We start from the raw sequence: 16,533 nt of genomic DNA, 5'->3' as shown, positions 1-16,533 counted from the left end.
GCTCGTCAGAGAAAATTATCCGCTACAACATGGAAAGCCAATACTAGGCTTTTGTGTCAAAAACTAACAGTATCATTGCCAATCCAAATAAATGCGGTGTCTTGTGGTTATTATCGGTTAGAATGAGATTATTATGTTATGTTAGGGTTATTAGTGTTTATTGCCATTGGATTATGATTCGCATCTGAATTATGCCGCGTAAAGCTGGAGACGATTATAGTAAATTAAATGACGACTGCTGTGAATTAGCTAAAAACAACATGTTGCATGATGATGAGTCTAATTATTATGGAAGAACTAACACACCAGATGAGAATAGTTTCGTAACCGCCAATGAAGATTCGTGCAATGAAAGTTCTGGGATGCTAGGCGGAATAGAGAATGATAATAATACCAATAGGAATAATAATAAAAGTAATAGCTCAACTCTATTTACTGACTCTTTCAGGAATTGGTTTCTAGGGAAGGGCAACGATAATTCAGAAGTAAATACAAGACAAGTTAAGGATATCGGTGCTGATTCTACTACAATTCATGAAACTAATAATCCAAATACGATAAGGAGAGGAATTAAAAACTTTTTGAGAATAGTTGATGTCGGTTATGAAAAGGATTCTATAGAGAGTCAGAAATTACTTCGAACGTCACGTATTGGGTGGAAACTCGGTTCCAAGATGGAAGATCATCACACTAATGAAAATTTTGATGACCAGAGTACGAAATCAGATAAATTAAAGATGATTAAGAATGAAGGCAGAGTAAATGTTAAAAGATTAAATGACGAGTTGGAAGGGTACTGGAACGTACAAAACAATAGTAGTGCTTCAAATTTACAAGATTCACTTACTTCAAGCAGTGAATCTAGTTCAACTGAGCAAGTAAGCACCATTAGGCGTACATTATCAAAAGTTTTACATCCTTTGTGTACCAACAATGAACTTTTGATTGAAAAAGCACGCAATCATAAAATGTCAGCCGATAGTAGGAAGGAATTTGACAATACTGGTGTTAATAAGCCAGTGGATAGCACTAGCTTGTCAAGGGTATCGGTTAGCTCTTGCATTTTGAGGAATGACAACAATCAAAATTCTTATGATAAAGATTTAATGAAAAGAAAATTAAATGGGTCTCTCACTGCTGGTGTAACTGGTTGTGCAACTTTGAAAGGTGAAATTAGTGATCAGCAATTGAACTCGCATAATGGAATTGATACTGGTTCTCAAAATGCGGTAATTTCGTCGGAGGATGATAACATATCCAAATATAAAACTATTCGTTTAAAGGATATGCGCATATCAGATCCTAAACAAAGCTATTCGAAAAATATATATAAGCTGCGGTCTAAGAATGTCAAGAGAGTGGATGAAACTGATGTGAACCCATATAAATTTGTTTTCAACTCGCCTAATCAGTACAATCTGGATGGAGAGCAAATTGATAACATTCAGTTACCAATGGAAGCTGCATGTTATCATAATTTTAAGGAATGCCTCGAGATCCTACAAGCTAAAACATTACCAACGCTAATCACTTTGTCGATTGAGGAGTTTAGTATTCGTATACTTGAACTGGTTAAGATCAATTTTAATGAATTTGATAATGTTAGTGGTAATATAAATGATGGCAAACAACCTGGAGCAAGTACCGGGAAAGGTGAATGTATATCAGATGAAATTCAACAATTGAAAGAGGATAACTTTCAGTTATCAACTAAACTGAAAACTGCTAACTTTGATTTGGAGACTTTAAAAACCAAGTTGGAAGATCTTGAAAAGAAGCAAGACTTTAAGGTTAAACTAAATGATTTGAAATCTTCTCGCTCCGGTATACATGAACGCAACCTACAAATAATTAATATGAGCAAAAGATTGAAAGTTACAAGTATTGTTTCTGAACATCTTATTTCATTGCTTGGAGAACTAGTTGATATAATTCGCTTTGATTTGCAGTCTTCAAATTATAACTTTCTTACTAATAGTTTAACTGAAATACTTAGTGTAGTTTCCCTGAAGGATACGACAAATTTGAATATGGAAACATGGAATTTACGACTGACCTACATAATCAACTATTATCTAGCTAGCTTTAGAGACTTGATTGAAGCTATGGTAAGACAAAATGCTGGTAATGAGAATGCAGTATCCTTTATGTCAAGTGCATTGCATCAACTACGTCTAGAAAATGAAAAAATAAAGAGGAGAGGCGGGCTGATGCAGAAAAAGCAAACCAGGTCAAGCATAACAACTTAAAATACAACTAGTGATGCCAATTCAATCAATTCAATGACTAATTTTAATCTTACTTATGCTAATGCAAATATAAAAATAAATCTGTAAAGTAGTTCCTTAAATTTGTAAAGATTACTACGAATTTGTTAGTACCTTTTTCAACTAACTACGTGACTAAAATAGCTAATATACGACCCATTATAGTAAATCAAAGAAAGAACAGTTGAATTCTAGTAGTTTACAATGACGATTTAAAACATTTATATATATATATATGATTAAAACGTATTAACACATATTTACTTTCATAAACATCATGAAAAATGATCCAGGCGGATTAAGCCCGGAAAATAAATAAAATTACTTAGTAATTTCAAAAATTGTCTACTGAAACAAAAAATAATGAATCAATCATTACCGATCAGAAAACAATAAAACTATGGCACAAATAAGAATAAATCAGAATCTTCTCTATCATGAAAATCAGAATATCATGATCCATCTTTCTTAAACCTTAACGGTGGACATCTTTGGACCGAATGGTTCGTAGTGAATCATATCGTTTTTGTGTTCCAAGACTTGGAAGTGGTCAATCATAGATTGCATGAAGTTCAAAGAACCACAGATGTAGACGTCAGCGTGTGCTGGGACATTCTCCTTCAAGAACTTGTCGTCGATACGTGGTTGGCTGTCAGTCAAGACAACAACCTTCTTTGCGTCCTTAGCTTGCTTCAACAAGTTGTCGACATGGTTCTTGAAAGCCACATGTGGCTCGTTGTAAGCGGATTGGATCCAGACAATTGGTCTGCTTGGGTTTTCCTTGACTTGAGCTTCCAACATAGATACAATTGGAGTGACACCAACACCAGAGGACAACAAGACCAATGGGATGTCGTTTTGGTTGATCAAGTCCTTGTTGACAGCGAAGTCACCAGCTGGAGCACTCAACTTCAAGACATCACCGACCTTGACATCCTTATGCAAAAATTCGGAGACCAAACCGTCTGGGTTGTTAGTAGAGGTTTGCAACTTGACAGCGAACTTCAAACCGTTAGTAGTGTCAGCGGAGCAGATAGAGTAGTGACGCAAAGCATCGTACTTGTTGTCTTGTCTAACTGGGTGTGAGTTAACGGTAATGTATTGACCTGGGATGATTGGCAATTTAGCTAGATCGACACCAGAGTCGCCAGTTGGCTTGACGGTAAATTCGTAGATGTCTTCAGCAACCTTGTCCTTACCAACGACTTCAAATTGCTTCCAACCTGGCCAAGCAGCTTCTTTGTACATCTTAGCTTCAACGCTGATGAAGACATCGGCGATTTCTTGGTAGGCTTCACCCCAGGCAGTAATGATTTCTGGAGTAGCAACGTCACCTAGGACTTCCTTGATGGCGATCAATAGGTACTTACCGACAATTGGGTAGTGTTCTGGCAAGATTTGCAAAGCTCTGTGCTTGTGACCGATTTGTTCAACGTGAGGTAGCAAAGCGGCCAAGTTGTCAATGTGCTTGGCAGCAGCTAGAACGGTGGTAGCCAAAGCAGTTGGCTGAGCACCGATCTTTTGGTTAGTTCTGTTGAAGATGTTTAGTAGCTCTTCGTGTTCAGTCAACATGTGACCGTAGAAACACTTGGTAATTTGAGTACCTTGCTTCTCTAGCACTGGAACAGTGGCCTTGATGATGGTACGGGTTTGTTCAGATAGCATCTTTTGTTGTTTGTTGTTTCTTGGTTTAAGTAATTATTGAAAGTTTTCAGGGAAATGTTAAGTCTCTGAAAGTTATCCTTCTATTTAATTTACTGGTTATACCTGTAATTTAGAATAAGTTATACAGAAGAGAACAAATATCTACTGAGTATTTGGATATTCCAGTCCTTTATATATAATTTTTTTTTTGGTTGGTCTAGGAAAAAGCATCTCTTATTTGGTTAATTCCTTTAGTGTGTTATAGCTTACAGATCAAACCCGATAACATTATTTAATCAGCTTGGGATAAGTTCTCTTCGAGAAAACCCCCCCTGCAATCCTAATTGTAGTTGTTTTTTTCTTTTGTTTCAAAGAAAAGACGTATTTGTTATGATTTGTTAACTTTAGGTACTTTACGATGGTATTGTATGGTCTGTGTTTCTTTTTGCGTTGTACAGCACTATTTGCCATAGTGAAGATGATTACTAATCAGTGGTGTTAGTACTAAAAAGCCCATTCTACCTTGGGACTTACATGTTCATGTTCATTGTCCCGAGAGGTACAATGTGTATGAAACTGGCTTTTGCGCACTTATCGGAAAGGTTCGTTTGCAAAGTAGACATTTTTAACTGTTGTGTCCCCCTCAGCAAGTAATAACTACACCTCTACACCAGCACTAAATGTAGAAGATTTGCTTTCCTCATTGTCTCCTTGTCTCCTGGTTATTTGCCACATCGCCCTTCCCATTGGCTGGGAACGAGGTCAGTTGGAATGTGTCAGCAGCGGTATTGCTCTTTTAGGGAAGCTATTTGTGGGCCCAACATGTCTTTCGTGGGCTTGTTCTCTTTCAAGTTAACGGTACCAGTCTTTTGTCGTTGAGCAATTTTCCCTAGTCTCTATCGGGCAATGGCAGGGGGGTGTCCGATATATCCTTGTTCCCCTCAGAAAACAGCGTGAAAGGGGAATTTCTGAAATGCCCTTTCTGGTTTCTGTTAGCCCGGTTTCAGGGAGGATCTGTACGCTCTTGTCTCAGGAGACCTCGTATTTTTCTTCCTCATTTCTTCTTGTCAGTCGTCTTGTCGTTTTTTAAATGTGGGGGTGTTAGGGTGTTGTGCGTGCTTTTAGTACCGCGACGGGATTTGCTATTATACCCTCTGGGGGCCACCGCTCTTAGCTCTTCGCTCTTCTGTTCTTGTGCTTACACAAAACTTATGATTGCTCCCGTGGGGGAAGGGGTAGTACCATGGGTGGTGTTAGCCCCTACACCAGGATTTTAGTAATACTAGGAATTACCGGTTAAGGTAATTTTGGTGATGACAAAGGGGGAGGTTGATAGTCCCGCACTTCTATTTTTTTCTCTAACATCGTAGGGCAAACATACCAAGAAAACCCGGGTTTAACTTTATTACAGACCGTGTACGTACATTTCAGTATGCTTTTAGAGTTGATAGCCACAGACCGTCTGTGACAATCGAGAAAGGTTATTTCTATAGAAAAGCTACAGACAGAGAACAAACTAAGACTTAATAGAGATTATATGACGGAGGAAGGGTACTTAGACTAAGCAGTGTACCGGAGTATTCCCTCGGCATTACCGGTTAGCAACACTTGTCCCGTAAACATACAGTTGACAAGCCAGTCCCATTGTACCGCAAGCACGGGTCGGTTGTCAACTAGTTTTGATAGTCGGTGTACTTGCGAGGCTCTATGGGCCACCAGGATGTACCTGATCTTATGGTCCATTCCTTGAGCTTTCAGGTCTTCGAGGGAAAAACGAGACGGTAAGATATTGGTGGTGAGACCGTGGTACTCTAGTATTGATCTGATCTGGTTTGTCCCCACGGGGATATCGTTTACTAGGTTTATCGTGTATATCCCAAATTTCTGAAACAGCCCGTTTCTATTGTTGACACCCATGGGTATATCGCTCAATTGGTACTGGCCAAGTTTAAGTTGGGGTGCCTCGTGTAGTTTTTCAGCTTTGTGCAGTTTCAACACTCGCTCAACGAAACCAGGGGTGATGACATGCGCCAGTGTGGGCAGCGCAAGCGCTTTCAAAAACTTTTCGGTTTTAACCCGACGGGGTGCTACAATTGTGTTGATATCATCGCTCAACGTGTCTCGTATATCAATCCCAAGCTGACTAAGCACCTTCTTATCGCGAGCGCTTAGTGTCTTGAGACAGTTCGTGCACACCGCACGTATGTCATACATTTTGTTCAGTGATCTCTCAGGCATTTTAGATCTCTTAGATCTCTTAGTCGGACGATTGTCCTCCCTGTCCCCTAATTGATCAATGGAATTGAAAGAACTATAAGATTCTTCGGTATCTTCTGGGCCGGAACTACCGTTTTGACTGGCATGCCCACTAGTAGAGACACTTGCAATGGTGCTTGGAATGGTACTCGTAGTAGCACTTGCAGTAGCACTTGCAGTAGCACTTGCAGTAGCACTTGCAGTAGCACTTGCAGTAGCACTTGTAGTTGCGCTGCGGCTTTCATTTGAATCAGGAATGATCCTTCTCTTGGTCCTGTGTTTAGTGATTATTACATCATCTGCTGTCTCTACCTGAGTATCTAGCTGCGTTCCTTCTTGTTGAGCATCCGTCGCACCCAAAACCGAGCCCGGAACAGAGCCCGGAACTGCATTCGATGAAACCACAGCCTTGTCTGTGGGCACTACTTCAAGAGACCCCATTGTGCTCGCTCGTTTGTGTAAAGAACGGCTGGGCAGTAAACTCCGATGCACATATCGATATTCAGTGTACCTGTCACTTGGATTTTCAGTTTCGGCACTGCTGCCGTTCAATGTGGACAATAATGGGTTTCGCTCAAGGCTTGCTAAAACGAATTGAGTAGTGAGCTTCTCTCCCTCGTATAATTGTACTTTCGGCATAAGCGAGCCGTTCGGACCGAGTCTATCCGCCAGCTCGTTTACAATCAGCAATGACGTATCCGACGTGACACAGGATGAACATGTATAGCCCAACCATTCTAGCATGCGATGTATATACCACCTGCGCATGCCTAGGAAACATGTATAACTCACCTTTGTCTTGGATGTGTCGGTATCGTTGTTGCCGCCATTGTGTCCATATAATAATCGATTGGTTCTTTGTAATCGCAGACAATCATCGAATTTGTCCAATGACCATTGGTAGAATAACCATGTAATGGTGAAGCTGTTTTGGTCGTCAGTAGGGGTGTCCTGGTAGTCTATAATTCTATAACTTTCCTTGTCTTCCGCAGTGACGGTACTGCCGCCATTTGATCGTACGAACTCGGATAGAAACTGGCGTATGTCCCCAGGTATGCTATCGGATAGATGAATCGATATGTTCTGGAACACTGGAGACAGTGGATTACTATTGTTACAGGTTATTGACATATATGGGCCTGGGCTAGAGTATTTTATCTCATTGGCCCAACTAACAGTCTTGAAACAGTCGAGTAACCATTGGTAACTGACAATCTTCATGGTGGGGTTCAAGACCTCTTTCAGTATGACATTGTCATCCATCTCTTTTACTAAGGGGTCATCGAACGTCTTGATGACTATGTGTGTAGTCTTGTCACTAATGAAGTTCTGTGTAATGCCGCCCAACGTCTGCGTGATGTCCTCTAAAAACTGTCGTTCGGAACTGTCGATGGTAAATGGCGATATATATAATTGGCAGTATCGGAGTATATGTCTGGCATCGGGACTATACTTATGCACCTGTGGAATGACACGTTTCTCCTCAATGCATTTGTATAGCCATTCGGGGGTGACAACGGGCACCATATACAAGAAGGCTAATTGAGAATACTCCTCAAAATCAGTTGTGTCCGTGATGACAAAATCAATGGTTTGATAAGTTAGGATATCTGCACCTATGTTGTGAATGTCATCTCGCTGTAAAGGGAAAACGTCTAACCCAGGATCGTCTATCTGTCTCTTGGACAATATCGTAGCATCCCGAGAGTCATCTCTGATCACTTGAGCCCATCGTTTCACTTGCTGCTCTTCGGATACAAGGAGCAACGTCAATGACCCAAATAAGCTCATCTTTCCCTGATGCCATCGAGCAGGTACATAATTTGCACTACAGCGACCCCTACACCCAGAGGATGTTTTTTTATTGTTCTATTGTTTTTTTGATTTTTTTTATTTTTTCACTTTTACAATTGACTCTTTGATCTGCTCGTTTCCCTTCTAACATACACTACTTCACAAGAGGAAATGCAAGAAGGATATCCTTATATTTGCTAGAGCAATGAACAAGAAAATCGGATACTTGTTATGTTTAATCTACGCATATTGCTATCAAATTGCTACATAAGATAAGTCCAGTATAGCTCGTAGGGACGGCTATCCTAGTTTTGGGCATCTTAGCAGTTGGGCAAGAGTCGCAAACATCTTTAATAATCCTACAAGCTCACAATCGAACAACCTTTTCACAAGTCTCTTTTCTTAAACAATATGAACTGGCATTGGCTCCATAAGAGACCAAAGAAGTCACAGTCACTAACCACTGCAGTTATAGGGTATCACCACGTGGGTGATTCACCATTCCCAAGTCCCTAATAGAGAAGAGAAGAGATCATTAAGAAGGGAAAAAAAAAATAGAACGATTTCTGGGTCTTTAGGAAGGTCATCTTCTTTGAATAATAGCTAGTTCTATGGCATTATTTTGAGAAAGGGTAGGACAATCCATTCTAGTTCTTATCGATTGGAAAACCTGGAATAAAGACTGCTATCCTGCTCCTTTTTCTCGTTTTCGTTGTCCCACTTCCTCCGAACAGCGTTTGATTTGAGCTATAGAAAGTAGCAAAGAGTTCATACTGGTACCTTACTGCTAGGTGGGAAAATATTATCTGTCCTGGTCTTGGTGTGGCAATTGCTTTTAGAAAATTACAAAAATTGGTCTTTAGTTTCTTCGATTACCAAAACATTGACAAGACAGTCAAAGTGGTAAAGGGAAAAAAAAACAAAATACAGGACACACAGATCCTAGGATCTCGCAGGACTTTTTCTTTTGCATAATCTTTTGCTTTGACAGTTGTCAGCATCTTTACATTATTATCCAATAGTGTGTCAGATTTTAACAGAACATAGAAGCTTGACATTTTATTGGTTATATTTCAGACATATAAATACCCTTTTTTTTTTTAGGCGGTGCATTTTGTTCTTTATAACACTGTTGTGCTCGTGGGAATAGAAATTTTTTGGTTAATTCGCAAAGAATAGTTGTATTATAATACTTTTCTTTATTGGAGAAAGAGAAAAGAAGTCTTTTTTTAAGATATATTACAAGGTCATCAAGAAAAGGTGAAATAATTAGAACAAATACATCTAAGAAATGAAGTTTGGTAAATATCTGGAGGCTCGCCAGGTTGAATTGGCGGAGTATAATACACATTTTATAGACTACAAGGCTTTGAAGAAGCTTATGAAGCAATTGGCAACTGTTCCCATGATTAATGACGACGATTTGAACGCTAGTAAGAACTTAATCAATGTTGATATTGATTTCAATGAGGCCTCGGTTTATAGAAGTCTCCAGGCTAATAAGGCATCCTTTTTCTTCAAATTGGAACGTGAATTGGAGAAAGTCAACCTATATTACGTCGATAAGGAATCCGAGTTGAAAGTTAAGCTTGATGTGATCGTCTCAAAGATGAATGATTATAGAAGTAGCGGAAGGTTGAATTCGAAACAAGCAGTGGTATATAAAAATATTAGTGCAGTCATAAAAAAATTCCTCAAAGATGTACGAAACCTAGAGCAGTATGTCGAATTGAATAGGACCGGTTTTGCCAAAGTATTGAAAAAATGGGATAAAAGATCACATTCGAATGAGAAAGAATTCTACCTGGCTACGGTGGTATCAGTACAACCCATTTTTACTAGAACAGAAGTAGCACGTTTATCTGATGAGGCTTTGAATTTGTTGGTTGATTTGAATGATCTCGTGGAGTATTCTGTCGGAAATGGAGTTAATTCACCTAGTACAGCTCTCGGTCCAGGCTCTTCATCCAATGCTGTTGCCATCAGCATGGATGGCGGCAAGAACAACTCTAATAATACAAAAGCCAGAAGGTCATCTTCATCTACTGGGTCAGAGAAGGGCTTTTTCAAAGTGTTAGGTTTTTCATCTACGGATCTCGACCTGGAGATAGAATATTGGATACAGGACATCATCAATATTTCCACGTTAAAGGATGATCAACGAAGGTTAGCTACAATATCTAATTTTGTCCCAACAAAAGTACTGCCGAGACTGGAGGAATTATTACAGAATAACGAACAAAAAGAGCAAATCGAAAAGGAATGTATTACGAAACTATTTTCCTTATTGATAGACTCTAACTTGGTGGACGAGTGTTTATCAGTGGTATATTTGGCATGTGAACAATATATTGATTTTAATCATATAGACGAAGATGCCGAAATTTTTTCTAACGTAAATCTATTTCATGAGGCATGTGCATGTTCTACTGCACCACGTTCATTTCTACTTTATGAAGCATTGAAATTCAAAAATATAACTTCTGCAGATTTGAAGAATTTAATGAATATGAAAGATATACATGGAAGAATCCCATTACACCATGCTGCTGAACAAGGGAAAACGGAATTTGTGGAACTAATACTAGAATCGAACTTAGTTGATATGTTGGATATTCCAGATCAAGACCGTAAGACTCCCTTGATACTTGCATTAGAAAGTAATGACATAAAAGCAGTTAAGCTACTTCTTCAACATGGCTCTAATGCATATCCAAACGCTCAAGATAAGGTACTAGATCCACTCAGTGTTGCATGTAAGAAAGGCAATTTTGAAGCTGTTAAATTAATTTTGGATTTTTTGGGAGATAAAATTGAAGGGCCAAGTCTAGACAAAATGGAGTTACTTCATATAGTATCGAAAAACTCTAATAGCAGTGCTTTGGCAGAACTATTAATATCTAAAGGTGCTAATGTGAATTATGGAGATAAGTTTCTTGGAAGAACGCCATTATTCTATGCGGTAATGAATGGTAAGGATAATATTGTATCGCTTCTACTGAGGTGTAATGCTTCAATAGATGTCATGGATGATGAAGGGTACACACCATTATTCTATACAATATGGGAAAGTGACGTTAAAGTTCTCAATGCTATGCTTCCGAGTATAAAAAGTATCAAGCAAAAAAAGATTCATAGCGACCTTCTTCAACCCAAGAAATTGACATTACCAAATAATGACTTGTTGGATTTAGATTCCAGTTCCATAAATGACTTAACAGATTCGTTTGAGAATATACCAGCATTTTCCTTACCTCCACCCATCATTCCATTAAGGAAATACGGTCACAACTTCTTGGAGGATAAGATTTATGTGAAAGTGATATTCAAAGCTGGCACAGAATCTATAACACTAGAAAATGACAATGACTCTTTGATAAATGCACCAGGTAGAATAATGCTATCCTCTGGTTCTTCAGATATAATACCAAGAAATGTACTTTTCCCAGTTGGTGGGACCTCTGTAACAGCTGTAGATGATGACTTAGATGAAGAAGGAGAGATAATTTTTTACCCAGATACATTAGAGAACTTTTCAATTCAATTCGATGTATTCCCAACTACTGGTAATAGACTTATAGCTAGAACTGTCACACCCCCATCATTTCTGTTATCTTCTTCTATGAATGGTACAAACTCATTGAAAATACCATTAGTCGACTTGAAGCTCTCTGTTATTGGTACGCTCTCTGTTGAATATCAAGTAATTCAACCATTCAGCGGTACATCACTAAAAGTAACTGAGTGTGAGCCTTACTGGAAATCTACTAATGAAGAGAAGGAGCCACAGAATTCGGAACCATCTAAAATTGATAACGGCTATATTACTGAAACCTCTTTATGTGGAAGTTTTGAAACAATCAAAATCTATTATTTAAATGATGGCAGGCTGGTTGCATCGAAAGAAATGTTTGTCACAGTTAATGGAGCCAAGATATTATTGATGGATCTCACAACCGAACAGCTTCAAGCTATTTTACAATCGTCTTTGTTTATCGACAACGAGATGATAAATACCAGTAATGATCTGAAAATACTTCTTTGTAAAGGTGTGTTCGATTTCAAAACTCTCCTCGACTTAATTCCATCGTCGATAAAACTTAATATTCAGATATGTTTCCCAACTGCGGAGGAGATTGTATCTATTCCCGTGAGACCATCTCCACTGATTGCTGTAGACAAACTAATAAACAATCTGTTGGAAATGATATTTTCCAACGAAAGGTATTTAAAATCGACTACTAACCACTCCAGATCGCTAGTGTTTAGTTCTTGTTGTTGGGAAGTATGTGCAACGTTGAATTGGAAGCAACCAATTTTTCCGGTATTCCTGAAATTTGATAATTTGGTATCGTATGTGGATCCTGAGTCGTCTACTGAGTGTTATAAATATGATACAGCGCATCATATTCTAGATCTTGTCCAAAATCAAGAGGAATATAAGAAACTCATTAAAAAGATTGATATATTCGGTATGGTTAAATTTGCTATAAAGTCACATCTACTTGGTTTAATTTTGCCAGAGAAACTGCTCCATATCTGCGATACTGTTGTTGACTCGATAAGGAAAAAGGGACTGTTGGTTATCAGTTTTTCTGACAGTCCCATCAATGAAGCTGAAAAAGAGCTTAATGCAAATGGAGTAAGTGATGAGGATGAAATAATATTCTTGAAAAGTGGCGACGATAAAAACCTGATGCTTTAGACTATTTTAAGTATGATATAGACGATTTATACATTAATAATTAATTCATGGCATGTTAATGGCGTAATTGTTCACCACTTCAGTCCCGCCTATTTCGCTACTGCTATATATTCTTTGAGAAATATTCCTTCACGGACTCACTAGGAGCAACATCGATTGGTTTTTTTCCATCAGAATCTTCGACTTCGTAATCAGCAGAAAATTTGTTTACTAATAACACCGCTATATCAGCATGGCCCTCTGCAATAGCATGGAATAATGGTGTCCACCCACTGGCGTCTTTCCAATTTACAGGGCTTTTGGCGGTCGAGCACAAAAACTCTACAACGCCAATAGATCCCACAGCAGCTGCTCTGTGAAGAGCAATTTGACCTTTCTTATCTTTTATTCTAACGGAGGCTCCTAGTTTAATCAAATACTTGCAAACTTCCAAGTGTTTCTTCGCTACGGCTAGATGTAGAGCGGTCACCCCTTGGGACGTTTGAAGATCTAGATTAGGCCTAGCATCAGGGTTGTTATTGTACAACTGGTCCACGATGTCTAGGTGACCAATAGAGCAAGATATGTGGAATGGCGTCCAGCCAGCCTCATCGGTCAGTGTGTCAATATCGACACTCTTCATATATGGCAATAACAGCTTTATTATGGCATCACTCTGGATAGATACAGCCCAGTGCAGCGGGACCCTGCCATCGTCATCTCTCTGCACCACAGCCTTGAACGGATCAGAGCTCTCTAGCAACTCCTGTACTTTCCTGGGCTCGTTATTCAAGCAAGCTTTGTGTAATGGGAATTCCATAGTTACTGAAACTTATTCGTCCTAATCTTCTCAAAAATTCTTGTGTTTTGCGCCTTTATTATCAACTATAATCTAATATAAACCTGGCAAATTATTTTTAAACTCTTTAACTCATTTTAGTGTATCAGCATCGTGTTAACTTTTGACGTTTTGACCAGTTTCATTATATATTATGTATCCCATCCCCCCTCCGCAGCTCATCGAGCCATTTTTGCTCTCCATAGCACAACTGAGGAAACAGGCAATAGCTGTGTATCCCTTAAAAAACTCGAAATCAAACATAATATACGAAACTATCACATGGTATACTATAATCGTTATATACGTATCGATGGGCGGCTAATGCTATTTTTGTCCCTATTATATCCTTTTCAGGAAACTGGTGCGCTGTTTACCCAAACAGGAAGTGGACCCGATAATTCTCAGATCTCGAGAAATATTTTTCTTGGGGGCGACGGGGGAGACGGGAGGAACAGTATATAAAGGGCGGCAAAAAAAAAGAATATCGTTTGGATCTTTGCCTTTCTTTCCCAGAACTTTTATAGTTCTGCTGTATTGTGGAAAAGGTGTATACACCAGTGCATATAATAATTTACATTTCATAATTGTTTTTGGAACACTAATTTTTATTTTTTTTGCCTTTCGAGTGCAAAAACGAGAGAGAAAAAATTAAAGAATACTTACTTTGTGGTTGGCGTTAGTTTTTGTTTTCTCAATCTTTTCAAAAATTCGGTATTTCTGAGTGGTTCTCAGGAAAACCAATAATATCTTCATTGCAAGCTTTTTTACAGGTTCCAAGAATTTGCTAGTATATTTTTTATTTGTTTTTTTTGCTTAATCCCAGATTATTTTAAAATAAAAATACAAAAAGAGAAACTTAATATAAAAATACTTTCAGACAAAGGAAATTCATTACTGCTCAACAAAGGAGAAAAGCAAAGGCTCATAACCTCCATAAAAAAGATAGCTAAGCCTGTTATATTTTATTTTATTTTATTTCCGGAGTTTTTGATATTGAAAAGGAATAATCCATTGTGGGAACAAAAACACAAACACAAAGTGCTTCATTTATCATATATCTGTAAATATAATGGACAGGTACATCCCACTGCTTACTTGTAAGAAAGCATACAAAGCTTCAAACTACAAAAGGAACTTTGATCTCAATGATGTAGAAATTATGGACTCCTCGTCATCGCCAGAAAGATTGTCCTCCCCAGAGTTTTTCACTGATTTGAGATACACTGGAAATTATGAGCACATAAACTATCGAGGTGACAACTTATCCGGGCAAGACATGCAATTGTCTAGTGCCGAGTCCTCAAATTCGACCAGGAGCTCAGTGTCAACAATGACCTCATCAGCTTCATCGTCATCTAATTTGCATGCTAATGATCGATCGCCTATTATGAGGTATAGACTAAGCCGAAAGAAAAAGAAGAGACGTGCAGGAAAAATAAAGGAAAAAAATATTAGTAAAGAGGTGCAAAAACATAAAGAATATATTGCTCGATACTTAGATTTTAAATCCCCTGAAAGAGTCCTGAAATTTGAATATAAAACCCACATTAAATCATTAAAATGTAATCTTACAAGTGATGAAACTAAATGTTTGAATACAGTACCTTGTGAAGATTTCTTATCCAAGATAAATCCATTGTTGCAAACTTTGCCTCCTTTTGAAGCAAGATACTTATTCTCTAATTTGCTGATTACTGATCAGAATGATGGATTAGCCATATTTAGAGATAGCAAACGGCCTAAGTCACTCATTCCATACAGAGTATTGGATGCTCCATGTTTGAGAAATGATTTTTACTCAAATCTTATTTCATGGTCGAGAACTACAGGTAATGTCATTGTTGGTTTGGGATATTCTGTATACATATGGTCTGAGAGAGATGGGGCAATACCTGTTCTAAATCATAGTTTTCTTGGACTAAAGCATGACTTGGTAACTTGCTTATCATTCTGTCCGTTTAATGAACTGTTTCTTGTCGGTACGAAACAAGGTAGAGTGATGCTATTTGATCAAAATAGATGTATTGAATCCTATAGGTCATTAGGTAGTTCAAATCGATCAGAACCTTTGTATGAATATCAATCATTATCATGTAAAGGAGTCAGTTGCTTTGAATGGTTTCTTGAGGATAAAATATGCTGTGATGGTGCTAATTCTGCACAAATAGCAAGATTATTTATTGGGGAGGAGACAGGAGAGGTGGCATATGTAGAAATAAATTCAAAGATTAGCAACTGTAATGTAAGAGATGATTACTCGAAGAAGGGATTGGATGATTTACAAATTTTATGTTTATCAAAATTCCAAGCGCAATCGCAGCAGGTTTGTGGTATGTGTAATATTAAACTTGTTTCAACATTCAATTTTTTTGACTAATATACTAACAATAAGCATCTATTATTCGATATTTTTCTGGCGTTCGAATAACAGTATTTTATAATTAGGACTATCCCTAAATCAATACTCGAAAAACCTCGCAGTTGGCGGTAATGACAATTCATGCACGATATGGGACATAAGTGATATCAGATCGCCACGACTAGTCCACACACTTCCCCATAATGCTGCAGTTAAAGCAGTTTCATATTGCCCATGGTCAAAATCTTTACTAGCTACTGGAGGCGGCAGTAAAGATAGAAAGATAAAATTTTGGCACACACTAACGGGAACTTTAGTTAAAGAAATTCAAACGACCGGTCAAATAACTTCCCTTATTTGGTCCGTTAGATATAAACAACTAGTAGCCACATTTGGTTTTGGAGACATTGATAATCCAATATTGCTAACAGTATATAGTTATCCTAGTCTTGAAAGACTGATACATGTAAGGTCTTCAACACCATTAAGAGTATTAACTGCGGTTCCTTCATCGAATCTAAATGCAATCTGTCTTGCTACCAACGATGAGACTATTCGGTTCTATGAAATTTGGGGGGAGGATGAAAACACTATAAGTGAAGTACAGGAAGCAGGGATATACAATTCGAAGTTGATAGACTTTGTGGAGGGCATTTCAACACATTCAGAGGAATACATAAGATAGTAT

At 38.2% G+C, this 16,533-nt stretch overlaps 6 protein-coding genes across 6 annotated transcripts; 3 read left to right on the top strand and 3 right to left on the bottom strand.

Annotated features, from left to right (window-relative positions):
* Nucleotides 1-191: 191 nt before the first annotated feature.
* Nucleotides 192-2,249, top strand: GVI51_L06567 (uncharacterized protein; the record flags this gene model as incomplete). The annotated part of the gene is made up of 1 exon (XM_449067.1): nt 192-2,249. One exon carries the CDS (start codon nt 192-194, stop codon nt 2,247-2,249), a length of 2,058 nt encoding a protein of 685 aa, XP_449067.1.
* Nucleotides 2,250-2,735: 486 nt separating this feature from the next.
* On the bottom strand, nt 2,736-3,932 carry YHB1 (flavohemoglobin; the record flags this gene model as incomplete). Its single annotated transcript, XM_449066.1, has 1 exon — nt 2,736-3,932. One exon carries the CDS (start codon nt 3,930-3,932, stop codon nt 2,736-2,738), a length of 1,197 nt encoding a protein of 398 aa, XP_449066.1.
* Nucleotides 3,933-5,471: 1,539 nt separating this feature from the next.
* Nucleotides 5,472-7,958, bottom strand: GVI51_L06523 (uncharacterized protein; the record flags this gene model as incomplete). The annotated part of the gene is made up of 1 exon (XM_449065.1): nt 5,472-7,958. One exon carries the CDS (start codon nt 7,956-7,958, stop codon nt 5,472-5,474), a length of 2,487 nt encoding a protein of 828 aa, XP_449065.1.
* A 1,294-nt stretch (nt 7,959-9,252) lies between these two features.
* On the top strand, nt 9,253-12,666 carry PHO81 (Pho81p; the record flags this gene model as incomplete). The annotated part of the gene is made up of 1 exon (XM_449064.1): nt 9,253-12,666. The coding sequence occupies one exon, from the start codon at nt 9,253-9,255 to the stop codon at nt 12,664-12,666; it is 3,414 nt and encodes a 1,137-aa protein (XP_449064.1).
* A 103-nt stretch (nt 12,667-12,769) lies between these two features.
* Nucleotides 12,770-13,465, bottom strand: NAS6 (Nas6p; the record flags this gene model as incomplete). The annotated part of the gene is made up of 1 exon (XM_449063.1): nt 12,770-13,465. The coding sequence occupies one exon, from the start codon at nt 13,463-13,465 to the stop codon at nt 12,770-12,772; it is 696 nt and encodes a 231-aa protein (XP_449063.1).
* A 1,090-nt stretch (nt 13,466-14,555) lies between these two features.
* On the top strand, nt 14,556-16,530 carry AMA1 (Ama1p; the record flags this gene model as incomplete). The annotated part of the gene is made up of 2 exons (XM_449062.2): nt 14,556-15,816; nt 15,932-16,530. 2 exons carry the CDS (start codon nt 14,556-14,558, stop codon nt 16,528-16,530), a joined length of 1,860 nt encoding a protein of 619 aa, XP_449062.2.
* Between the last annotated feature and the right edge of the window lie 3 nt (nt 16,531-16,533).

This window comes from Nakaseomyces glabratus, chromosome L (assembly GCF_010111755.1).
Source record: "Nakaseomyces glabratus chromosome L, complete sequence".
In the NCBI taxonomy this organism is placed as follows: domain Eukaryota; kingdom Fungi; phylum Ascomycota; class Saccharomycetes; order Saccharomycetales; family Saccharomycetaceae; genus Nakaseomyces; species Nakaseomyces glabratus.
The sequence above is the reverse complement of the archived record's forward strand: the minus strand, read 5'-3'. Positions and strand labels throughout refer to the sequence as shown.